This window comes from Xenia sp. Carnegie-2017, unplaced genomic scaffold (assembly GCF_021976095.1).
Source record: "Xenia sp. Carnegie-2017 unplaced genomic scaffold, XeniaSp_v1 HiC_scaffold_20, whole genome shotgun sequence".
Lineage (NCBI taxonomy): Eukaryota > Metazoa > Cnidaria > Anthozoa > Malacalcyonacea > Xeniidae > Xenia > Xenia sp. Carnegie-2017.
Genome location: NW_025813483.1, coordinates 7,242,723 through 7,254,665, shown reverse-complemented (window position 1 = coordinate 7,254,665; position 11,943 = coordinate 7,242,723). Strand labels below are relative to the sequence as shown.

At 32.9% G+C, this 11,943-nt stretch overlaps 3 protein-coding genes across 3 annotated transcripts; all 3 read right to left on the bottom strand.

Annotated features, from left to right (window-relative positions):
• Positions 1 to 845: 845 nt before the first annotated feature.
• LOC124442533 (gamma-aminobutyric acid receptor subunit beta-1-like) lies at positions 846 to 1,802 on the bottom strand. Its single transcript, XM_046993034.1, has 3 exons — positions 1,744 to 1,802; positions 1,307 to 1,432; positions 846 to 1,174 (listed from the first exon to the last, which is right to left on the bottom strand). The coding sequence occupies exons 1-3, from the start codon at positions 1,799 to 1,801 to the stop codon at positions 909 to 911; spliced, it is 450 nt and encodes a 149-aa protein (XP_046848990.1). The 5' UTR covers position 1,802; the 3' UTR covers positions 846 to 908.
• Positions 1,803 to 1,877: 75 nt separating this feature from the next.
• On the bottom strand, positions 1,878 to 3,029 carry LOC124441594 (gamma-aminobutyric acid receptor subunit gamma-1-like). Its single transcript, XM_046992069.1, has 3 exons — positions 2,846 to 3,029; positions 2,696 to 2,763; positions 1,878 to 2,120 (listed from the first exon to the last, which is right to left on the bottom strand). Exons 1-3 carry the CDS (start codon positions 2,991 to 2,993, stop codon positions 1,878 to 1,880), a joined length of 459 nt encoding a protein of 152 aa, XP_046848025.1. The 5' UTR covers positions 2,994 to 3,029.
• Positions 3,030 to 5,261: 2,232 nt separating this feature from the next.
• On the bottom strand, positions 5,262 to 10,253 carry LOC124441593 (collagen triple helix repeat-containing protein 1-like). Its single transcript, XM_046992068.1, has 11 exons — positions 10,213 to 10,253; positions 9,361 to 9,392; positions 9,044 to 9,096; positions 8,523 to 8,594; positions 8,097 to 8,150; positions 7,894 to 7,947; positions 7,520 to 7,573; positions 7,312 to 7,365; positions 7,060 to 7,116; positions 6,800 to 6,889; positions 5,262 to 5,778 (listed from the first exon to the last, which is right to left on the bottom strand). Exons 1-11 carry the CDS (start codon positions 10,251 to 10,253, stop codon positions 5,428 to 5,430), a joined length of 912 nt encoding a protein of 303 aa, XP_046848024.1. The 3' UTR covers positions 5,262 to 5,427.
• Between the last annotated feature and the right edge of the window lie 1,690 nt (positions 10,254 to 11,943).

Here is an 11,943-nt window from a genome sequence, read left to right as displayed (position 1 = left end):
GAATGAACAAAAATAATTGTTTTGAAGAAGTTGATTTCATCATGATGGTACACCCACATTCATACAATGTAGATTTACATATAAAGTCCATCAAGTTCATGCATTTGGAGAACTATGGCATTATGCATTATTAATCCACCAATCATAGGCCTTGATGCAGCTTTAATAGCATATAATTAAATTAGCAAGATGCGGGAACAGATGAAACCTACATTGCACATTCATACTATTATTACTGAAGGCGGAACACCTTTCCAAATAATTCTTACTAGAGCCAGTCTTCACTGTTTAGTGCATGAAAGCACCAACAATTCCAGAAATTAAGATACTTTTGAAGAAAGGTCATTCAATCTGTCAAGCGGCAACCAGATCAACTGGTAAGTAATAAAACTGGTAACTTTCAGTGTTTACAGATCAACACCTCTGCTATGGAATCTATGTGTCGCAGTATGTAAAGTGGAAATCAATTTAGACGAAGAACCATTTAAGTACCAAATGACAAACTCTATTCTGGCGACGACATTTCAAGAAAATGCCAAAGGTCTAGGTGCACATTATGTGCCATTGTATGAACAAACAACAAATAACTTGAGCTCAACTGATAAGGGAAATTTATCTTAATACAAATCTGCAATGCACCTACAATATTTTGTAAGGAATAGAGTCACACAAACTTCTGAATTTCAGGCAGAGGCAGGCACAAACGAGGCTCGTCAGTACACCATGACTGCAGCTAAATCAATGGCTTCCATATCATAAGTCTACCCAACTTAATGATTGATATAAATATAGGGTTCAATGAAAGTGTAAATGTTCAGGGGAGTGAGTTGTATGATGAATAAGTATTGATTATATTTATATTTGGCTTAACCTGTTGAAATAGGTATTTTGCTAATTAGCTTCATTTTTTATAGATAGTAGGTCCAGTACACAATGTTATAAAGTATGTATGATAAAAACGTAGGCATGGAGCTATTGCTACTTGTTAACAAGAAGACAATAGCTACAATTATGGTGACCTCAAGTGTTACACGATTAGCGATGTCCTCAGAATCCATGAAAAATGAAAGCCAGGACAACAAGACAAGAAATACAGATGGGATGCATATTTGAATAATATAATAACCAAGACGACGTTCAAATTGCACGACAATGGTCACACTTGGTGTTGTACCTAAAAAAACAATAAGCATGAAAACAAACGCTTCTTAGGATTATTAAGCCTCAAATTCTTAGCAATTCCTGAAAACAATCAAAAAATCAAAGTCTCTTCATTTGGCCATGCCAAAGTAGGATGATGTTATACCTTTCCCTCCTTCCTTATCTTCGTGCATCATTGTTCCAACGTAGTTAAATTGTTGAAGCTCAATGAATCGTACTTCAGTTTCTTGTTTCTTGAGAGAAAATTGAAGCAAGGTGGTCGCATAAGCATCTATACAAAATTCACAATACATTTACATAATTGTTGTCTAACTAAGATCAAGAAGATGACAAGTTCTTGTGGATGCAATCAGCAATGATGTTAGGAATAAAACTTTTGGTTATTAAAAAAAACAGAGGTCATGTTCTCTATCATAATTAGCTTGTAAGATAATGTTGGAAATAAAAGTTATGTTTATGAAAAAGTCATCGATTGTGTTTTCTTTCATAGTTAGCTCTTAAGACTCGTATCTCATCAATCAAAAGCTACGTTGGGTAGTTTTGCGTTTCATTAAAGTTTGAAAATTATTTCATCTTACTTACACGACAAAAAGTTCAGATTACAACTTTGACTGTCTATAGGGAATTTACGATGATCCATTGGACAGTTTATTTTCACCAAAGCCCTTCAATTTAATATAAAACATTATGAATATAATTGTAACAAGAATTATAGTTCAACGTAGTAGAACGGCATACAATTGACTATAGTACACTCTTCCATCACGATTAACATTCATGTTGACCCGACCAAAGTGTTGGAGTGTCTTCATATCTTTCACGTGGTTCATTCGAATATCAGGAATCCATATTTTATCAAGTAAATGCTCACGAGTCTTGATTCGCTGCAATTTCATCGAATTCCAACGCAAGCGCTGGTCGAACCATTTCTGTCTGATGATCAGTAACAGTTCCAATTCCTGAAATACGACAATATTACCGTTAAAATTAACTGACTAAATTGAATATTAGTGTACTGTTACAAGAAGTATGAAACAGTTTAATAGGGAGAAGCCATTGTTTATATGGGTCAAAAATGATTGATAGGTTTACTTGCAATAAAACATTGGGTCCAAGGGCCCATATCCATTTTCATTCTCTATCAGTTTCTGAACCTCCTTCTTATGGTATGTCTCCAGAAAGGTGGAGAGGAGGGTGAGGTGGAAAGTGGAGAGGGTTGAGAAGGAATGGGTATAAGGTAGAGAGATGAGAGGGGTTAAGGGGGTTAAGGTAGACTGGGGTGAAGAAGAGAGGGGTAAGGTAGAGAGTGGAGAGGGGTAAGATGAGAAGGGATGGATGGTGTGTTGGAAAATGATGTATGGTGTGAGTGGTGGAGAAGAGAAAGGGGATGAAGTGAGAAGTAGAGAAGAGTGAGATATAGAGTGAAGTCGGAGTGATGTGGAGAAGAGATGGAGTGTGAGGTGTAGAGTGAAGTAGGGGTCATGGAAGATGGAATAGAGTTTGAGGTTTAGAGTGAAACTTAATGATAAATTACCATGTTACTTTCATCTAAATTGAAGATGTCGGATATTATGATCTCTAGTTCAACTATCAATGGACGACCTACAAAAACAAATACAAATTCAGTTAAGGCCAGACGATACATTTATTCGATTTACATCGTTGCAAAAGCCTTTTTTCATACCTGGCATGGCTGGGATAAATTGCTTGTCATAGTCCGTTAAAATTTTGTCAAAAATCTCCCCTTGATTTTGAATGTATTCTTTAACATCGGAACTAACAGAAATAACAATGTACAAACTACATGAAGCTTTTTTTAATTTTTTCGTCATTCAATACAAGGTTTTGATCACGACTTAGAAAATAATACATTGTATCTATGCTATTAACAAAAAACTCTACTTTATAATATAATTTACTAATAAATATTCTTAAACTAAGATACTGCATGAAACATGATTTCCTTAATAATTTTTAGAAACACTGGAGATCTTCCAAAGAGAAAACCTTAGGCAAAAAGCACACATTAATAAACTGAATATGAAATCAAGCTCTTTCAAATTTTGTCACGCGAAAATTTTACTTACACATTCAGAGCTGGATGAGATGAACCAAAAGTAAAGACAAACGGGAAAAAGCACAAAAAGACAAACTGTAACATTAAACTGTGAAAAGGAAGACATGTTTACACATCCAAATGTTCGATAACGTATGACAAAACAATTTACGGCTTATCGCTCTTAAGCAGCTTTAATTTTGTTGTGTAATAATTAATATATATCATCTGCAATAATCGTTTAGTAACAAAACAGCTGTAATAAATGCTATAGGCAAAATAATGTAATTAAAGTATTAATACTTGCAAATACAATAAGGACATAAATGAAATACTCTGGAATTTATAAAGAGAGAAAAATGAATACTTATAAGTTTTTTAAAAGAAGTACAAGTTCCATTGTGTTGAGTCCATCGAGGGGTCGAATTAAAAGGAAAAGCTATCTGAATAAACGCGTGGGTCCACGACAAAAATTCGTTGCTTTTTAGGCTTCTTTAGTTTTTTCGATCACAATAATCATTACTCGGCTTCTATTGCGCTCTTACAATGAATAGAAATCGACCAAGAGTTTAGTTGACTGAGATACTTCTGCAAAATATGTTCAACTTGGAAAAAATTTGTGTTAGCAATGCGTGAAGATGTAATGATGATTAAATCAGTCATTTACTTTTAAAAACAATCAATCATCGAATATTTTACATATCACTCTCTAAATTGTAACAAAGCGTCAAAGCCAAAGGAAATTTCTATCATAAATAATTTTCTTGGCTTATTCACATATCCGTTCAATTTCTTTCAATTTCTTTCACTACTACGTTCAATTTCTTTTACTATTGAGTGTTCAATTTCTTTTACTATTAAGTGAGTTTCGAAATAAGTTTAAAAGTGACCTTAGTGACTGTTGACCACATTTTAAAACATGGCATTTTTTATACATACGAAATTGAAATTTCCACAGAAATGATGCATTTCAAATTGAAGACGGAATGTTTTATTGGACAGTATCATTTCAAAATCTTAAAAAATAGATTCATCACACTGAACGTGTTAGCATGCTTACGATACAGCATTTCTGGTCTCTAAATACGTACAGTACTGGAATTGACGGTTTAATATTAAGCAAAACTTGTTAAAATTGTTAAATAAACAATACCTTCAAACCTATATAAATTTTTCGATTTATGTACAAAATAAAATCAATAGTGTAGACATCTGTATTTGCATTTGGTATTACTTCGAAATTTAGTGCTATTGAAATTGGAAACGCATTATTAAAAATACAATATCCGTTAATGAATATCATTCGCCGTAATGAAAGACAAATGCAGTAAATAATGTTTTACGTTTTAGGGAACTCCCGAAAAACTAATTTTCTTTCAAACGTTTCTTACTTGACGAGTTAAAACATTTTTCCTGGCATAACTTCTAAATTAAGGTTTAAAACTCCCTAAAGTCCTCTGGATTTACGTTCAGTTTATATTATATTGCTTAAGAATTGAACATTTAGATGGTTCTTATGGCGAGTTAATACATAATCAATAACTTTATGTCAATATATAGCTAGGGTCGTGTATTATTGAATACATTCATGAGTCGTGTATTATTGAAATGTTTGCATTTTAGATAAGTTTAATTTCTATGAAATTGTTATGAATGGAGACAAAAATTAGCGGAAGACATCAATAATTAGTGAAGTAATGCATAACAAGAACTTTTTTGAAAAAATTAAATAGGTCGTTAGAGAAGAGGTGACATGAGCTTGACATTTTAACAATAAAAGAAAATTCTATAAATATTGTTTCATGGAGGGATTGCTTCTTCGTAATACTAATAACTTAAGTCTTTTATCTTGTTTTCAATCATTTAACTTTGCATGAATGACGTTGAGTTTTTAACTATACTATTCCAAAAATGCTCGGTAAATTCAAATGTGTGATTAAAATATAAATTGCAAAAACTAGCTACTTCAAATTAAGTCTCTATAGATACATTACTTTACTAATCTCTCATACAAGAAAATGTATTCAACCATATCTGGTAAATATTATAAAGAAAAAAATGTTTTATTGATAAAACGTTGTGTTACAATCAGCTATAACAACGACATGTATACTGAAAACTAACTCTACCCAATATATGAATAATTATGAGGCTTACAAAGTAAAATGCAAACAGCTCTCAAAAGACAAAAGAAAGAGGTATCGGATGACTCAATAAACAAGAATTTCTTCGACGAGAATGCGACATGTGGAACCAAAGCACGTAAAAGCATTTCCTCCGGGAAATCCGGCACATTTGCCGACTGAAAGACCGACAGTAAGGGGTCCTTTAGGTATTCCATCACACAAACCATCCACTACACCAGGACGATGAAGGTTGAGATCTTTGAGACCACTCGAGTAGATCACAGCGTCAATTTGTGCTGGTGATGAGCATTCTTTTCCATTGATCGTCAAATACCAACGTCCACAGCACGCACCTTGGCACGTGACAAATCTCATATCCCCTTCATATGTCAAACGAAGAGACGTACGGGCGAAGGTTTTTGTAAAATTGCAAGTCTAAATAAATTAGAGTTCATGGCATGGGCGTCAATCCTGTGATAATTGGGAGGGGACCATATTCATTATTCTGTTATGCCAGGCATATTTCTTTGAAAATGAAATTGTTTTAAAAAGAAATTAACCAGGCAAAGCAGAATATATGAATATGGTCCCATCCCCAATTAAGACAGGATTGACGCCAATAATTCATGGTGATTTGGAGTGTTGAGCAAGCATGTTGAAACATTTCAAGTTGAATCATTCAATGTCCACTAATCTCCTGAGTATGTTTTGAAAATAACTTGAACGGTGACAAAGCAATGGGGACAAACACAGTATTAAAAGGCTTTCAAAAAAAATATGAACTAAATAATAAATCGTGTATATTGAAAATGTAAGGGCCTAACTTTAACTCGTAAAAATGTTTTGTTTTATTTACAAGTTTTTGTACATGATTATTAAACGTTACAGAAGTAAAGATAGCAGCTTTGGAGGCAAACACTTACGACAGCATTTGCATGTCGTTTTATACTTTAATATGCGCACTATAATAAAAACAAATTATTATAAATGCTGCTTAGACTGTGAGGAATAAACATTTAGACCACTTGCTGCGCAAGTCATTATCGGAGCTTTACATTTGATTACAGGCTGCGGTCAACTGACTCAGTTTTGATCGAGTGTTCCTGGTGGTTTACACTATACCTGATTGCTATCGTAGTAGTACTAGAGCTCTTAACAATACATTAAAGATGTACTTCAAAGACGACATATACTGTTAAGGCAAATTATTATTTGAATAAGTAAAGAAGGCAGTGTATAGAAGCCTTTACTATACACATGCTTTGGATACATACTTCCGAGAATAATTGGTGACAAATATTTGTTTAATGATCTTAAATAAAAATTTGGAAATTTCGTTAGTTTTAGAGTCTTTTCTCCAAGGTATCCGCGAAAAAGCAACAAATTAACAGTGATTTTATACTGGAAAACATTTAAACAACATGAATAAATACGATTATGTGTGCTTTACTCTTACCATTATTTCTCCAGTATCGCGACCATCGCTTAAATTGCGGGCTGTGCACTGTTTTAGGTACCTTTTTCCGCAAATCGAATGGGCCGTGTCCTAAAAACACATGTTTTGTAAGTCAGGCTTATTACAGTTTTCAAATGTAAACTTTAAATGTGATAAATTCATCAAAAACAAAAGAATATTAGATAAATTCCCTGCTCTTTTTTCTCTTTGAAATTTGCTCAAATTAGTCTTCTAAAAAAATCTTTTAATGAAATACGTACAGCATCACCTTCAGCACCCTCTTCTCCAACTTCACCAACTTCTCCAGTAGCTTCTCCCTACACAATAAAATACAGAAACTTGTGTCATTTTAAGGCACTTTTACGCTTGCAATGAGAAGTACGCGAAGACAAAATAGTCCAATTCAATGGTTGATCTATTTTTCATATGTACTTGTCTACACTTATGGTTAATAGCAACGTGCGTATGCTTTTCGTCAAGAAAGTTGAAACAACAAGTTTGCCAACACTTACACGAGCATCCTTTGAACCTTGCACTCCCTGGCGACCTCTGTTACCAGGAAGACCCTAAAAGTAATATAAAAACAGTTGTGAATCAAGGTCAAATAAACATATGTATGTCATATAAACATATATATGTTAAATATACTATTATTTATGTAACATTCAATGGAAACTTTAAACATCTCTAGATAATTTTATTATTGCATTAAGTACGTACAGCTTCACCATCAACACCGCCTTCACCAGGGGAACCATCATCTCCAGCAGGGCCCTAGCAATGTTGTACAAGAAAAATACATTTGTAAAATAAGGTTTGATCTCCTCAATCAATAATTATTTACACGTTCTCGTCAACTTCACATAAGTCCTAGTTTTGATTTGCGACACACGCATTAGAGCAAACAAAGACAAAATAAAATACAAGAGTGCAACGAAGCGTAAGGTGAAACAATACCAAATTGCAAAAAAAATTCCTTTTGTTATTTTTTGGCAATATGCTTTTTTTCTTTCTTGGGCTATGACGTATGTTAACGTGAGTATACCACAAAAAACATTGTTGTTTAAATATAAAAGCTATGTCGACGTACGTACCCGTAGTCCGGCAGGTCCATCTGCTCCTTTAACCCCCTTTAAACCAGGTTCAACCTGATAAATTTTTAAACAATCATCAGGATAAAAATTTTGTTACTTGATCTACAGCATTAATTCACCAACGTCAAAAATTGCACATTCATATACGTAAATACGTGAACAGTTAAACACAACTATTTCAGTCTTGTCATTTCTCAACGTACAGGATCTCCAACTGGACCTGGATTACCAGGATTACCATTGTCACCTCTAGAGCCCTTGAATAAAACATAAATAGAAAATGTTATAGATGTCAAAATAAACTCTTTGACTTTACAGTAATTATTTGCTACTTCTGTATTATAATGTCATATCATAAAAAAAGATGTCTAAACAAAAGACTTTTAATCCATTATATTAACAAAAAGCCCATATAAATCTGCTTTAAAAGAAAGTTTCTGAGTACCAAATAGAAACAAATTCGTAAAGAGACATATTAAATTCAAAATGAGCTTTAAGGAATATAAATAAATGAAAACAATTTAGCATATTAGCAAAAAATAGGAACCATATATGTGAATATATAAAATGCCTATTTTATCTTATTTCCAAATGATATCTTACACAAGTAATGTATATAATAGACATACCTCACGGCCAGGTTGTCCTGGTTGGCCAACTGCACCGTGAGCTCCTGTTTCTCCAGGTGGACCATCAGGTCCCTAGAACAAATGAAAATAAGTTTATCACTCAAGACAAAAAATGTGTTGAAAATTAAATATTTCTACTCTACGCAAAGCTCATTCATTCATTAATATTTCAATAAAGTTTCAATTTAATTTAAGTCTACAATTGCCATTGAGTATATAATCTATATATATAATTAGTGGCTATACTCTGTACACAATTTTGTTTAAATTGCCAAAGAAAACCTTATGTAGCTATGAATATGGAGATCAGTATAATTCTTACAAAACAATTTATGACAAAAAAATCACAGAAGTTAATTTAATATGAATGCTTTGAGTATTGACATTGTTTGTACACATATAAAACGTATAAATTGTGTTCATTAATGTCATTTTATCATAGTAACAGCATAAAAACAAATGAATGTGAAGTTGCTATAAATTTTTGTAAATGAGTCAATTAATGCACAAAATTAACTTACACCATCTCCACTAGGACCTCGAAGTCCATTCCCTTCCTTTGGACCAGGGGTCCCTGTAAAAAAATGATATCAAAATTAATTATTGCAAATTCCTTACCAAAGCAAAAAATGGATAAACTGCTTTGTTAGTGCTTTGCTTCACAAATCAATTCAACGTCCAAAGTACAAGTCCTGCTTGGCATTTACAAGGTTTTAGGTTTTAACTATTCATTCATCAAATAAAAAGACTTCACTGAGTATAACTCTTGTCATTTTCTTCACATAAAACCATGAACTAAGACTTTTGACAAGCCCTACACACATTATGTTGATAATACCTGATCTCCCTTTTCCCCCTTTTCTCCTCGCCCTAAAATATATATCAAATTCAAAGTATAACAGGAGCAGAAATAAACAGATGGAATGGCGGCGCATGCAATTAGCTACCAGGTTACCTTGTTTATCGTGAATTTCCGAGACCGTGTTGTATGGTTGTAATTCACAATGTTATTATAATTTGAACACTCAGTAACAAAACAATAGCTTTTTAATGAAACAATAACACGGCTGTATTGTAAGTCTAGAATTGGAAGCAATAAACGTGCGCAGCATAAATCATTTATTTATACCATAAAACAGTGCCTATGAGTAGTTCAACCTATGCTAAAAAGAAAACTATGTTATGTTCAATTATTCTTTTAAAAAATGATGATCTTCAAATTTTTCTATCTTGTTTTCTACCAGCCACTAAAAAATGGAACTGAACAGGGACGCCGGAAGCAAGGGTGATCCCCCCCGACTTTTTGCAATTGCAAAACAAAAAAAGATATTTAGACTGAGCCGAAGTTAACACTTGTTGTTCAGAAGTGTCTTTAAGACACTTTAGTAGAATTGAAGACTTAGCCCCCGCACGTCATATGCTGCTCTACCGTCCTTGCTGCAGAGCTAGGGCTCTTTGGCAGGCATGAACCCATACTTTTTTATGGACAAGCAACTTATTTGTTAAAATCCATATGCTAAAACCCCCCAAGTCAATCCTCTTTGATTATAAGAAAAGCTATCTGCTCTAAAAAGTTCATTTTTTATCAATATTAATTGTTTTCTTCAACGACCATTTCATCCAAATGAAACACGTTGCGTGTAGACGTGTTTTTGAGTTCTTCAGATGTTTTGGTAGAGTATTAAAAAACTTTTCTCTTCTTATATTGCTTCTTTTCTTTGCTTTTTCCATAATAAAAGTGATGGTTTTCATGTCTCTGCTATGCTGGTCGACTCATAACCAATGCCAAATGTTTTATTGTTACTGTCAAGACTAATGTATGTCACTTTTTGTTTGCATTTTTGAGCAATAAAAAGAAAAATTCATAGACCATGTAAAAACATTTCAATATTCTACTAAAACCTCGAAAATTTAAAACGTTTGCATGAAACTTCGCGTACGGATAAAACAGAACAAAAAAAAGAAAATCGCAACCATAGAATTTAACTTTTATCCTCTATAGAACAGCAGAGTAAGATGTTTTCACGTTATCAAATCAAATAATTAACAGAGACTTTAATCCTTTCATTCAACTGAGAAAATTGTTGCAAAATTGTTACTGAGTGGAGTTATGTTTTTCGGTTTAAGTCTTTTCATTAACTTGTTGGGCACAATTATTGCTTAATCTAGCAAATTAAATGGAAAATACTTGTGTCTAAATGAAAACAAGATTGCATTGGCACCAGTGAGAGAAATATGTCGAAAAGCAGACAATGAAAAAAGCAATGATTCAAGCTATGGCAACGTTTTCTATGTCACGATGTCTATGTCAACTGTCAAGTCTTAGAAAAAAAATAAAATCAAACTTTATTTAAATGCCATCTCTATTTTGATGACATTTGAAGTACGTATGAAGTACGTATGTCAAACAATGAAAAACAATCGTGTCAAATGTTATGAAATATAACAACAATGACGGTCAAACTGTTTACTGAAAACGAGCCATAACTGGCATTTAAAGAAAAAGATTGTAAACTTTGTAAAGAATTGCGCAATATATTCTTCGCATGACTGTGAACAAGGTTGTTAGGTCAGCTGCGCTGTTTATTCATATTTGAAATTGATCATAAAACAAGGACAACGCTTGCTTTATGAGTATTGGATATTTTTTGCATAAATTAATGAATATTCTTTACTGAAAATTTATATGACTAAAAAGAAACGTGAAAAGGAAAAATGTAGTAGATATAGGTTACAGAATATGAATACGAGCATAACTCTAACAAGGACGCATTCATGATTCTTATTTGCGCAAACAAGGCGCATGGAAGCAAAAGTATGTTTTCAAAATTCATCAATTTTACATGCCAACGCAACAAAAATTAAAGACTGTATTATAAAAAAGCCAAGTGATAAAGCGACAATTTTTAAATTCTTTACAATTTCGACATAAAATGGTTCAGTTTACTAAACTTTAACAAAATTTCAAAAATGAATGAATTTCACACATATAAATTGTTGACACATATTTCTGACTTCTTATAGCACAGAAATTTCGATATTACCTAGTGCTTTCATTTATATGTTTAAATTTTCCATTAAATTACAAAATATGCTTTACTTTCGTTGTGCACTTGGCAAAAAATTCAGTCAGTAACATTCATTGTACGCAAACACGTACAATGGTAGTATTTCTTTAATGTAATGAGAAGGTTTATTACAAATATAGGCTTAAAGCATGTTATTTTTGCTTTCACTAAAATAGCATTTCGCATCTGTGAAATGTCTTAAGAGGTAAAAAGTAATCTTACAACTTGCGAGGTGGCCAAATTGATGGCAAATGCCAGCACCAATAAGGTACTTAGTATTTTCATTTCTTCAACTGGATGCCAAACTATTCCTCGATTTCTTATGAATTTTTAGGTGAATGGCGTTTAGAGGG

Bases quoted from the DNA above. Each gene is read 5' to 3' on its own strand.
- LOC124442533 (XM_046993034.1), bottom strand. From the start codon at position 1,801: ATGGATCATCGTAAATTCCCTATAGACAGTCAAAGTTGTAATCTGAAC. The intron at 1,433-1,743 runs GTAAGTAAGATG...AATTTTGTATAG, and splicing joins TAATCTGAACTTTTTGTCGT to ATGCTTATGCGACCACCTTG. The intron at 1,175-1,306 runs GTATAACATCAT...TTGTTTTTTTAG, and splicing joins AGATAAGGAAGGAGGGAAAG to GTACAACACCAAGTGTGACC.
- LOC124441594 (XM_046992069.1), bottom strand. From the start codon at position 2,993: ATGACGAAAAAATTAAAAAAAGCTTCATGTAGTTTGTACATTGTTATT. The intron at 2,764-2,845 runs GTATGAAAAAAG...TTGTTTTTGTAG, and splicing joins ATTTATCCCAGCCATGCCAG to GTCGTCCATTGATAGTTGAA. The intron at 2,121-2,695 runs GTAATTTATCAT...GTCGTATTTCAG, and splicing joins ATTTAGATGAAAGTAACATG to GAATTGGAACTGTTACTGAT.
- LOC124441593 (XM_046992068.1), bottom strand. From the start codon at position 10,253: ATGGAAAAAGCAAAGAAAAGAAGCAATATAAGAAGAGAAAA. The intron at 8,595-9,043 runs GTAAGTTAATTT...CATTTGTTCTAG, and splicing joins GAGGTCCTAGTGGAGATGGT to GGACCTGATGGTCCACCTGG. The intron at 7,948-8,096 runs GTACGTTGAGAA...AAAATTTATCAG, and splicing joins CAGGTCCAGTTGGAGATCCT to GTTGAACCTGGTTTAAAGGG.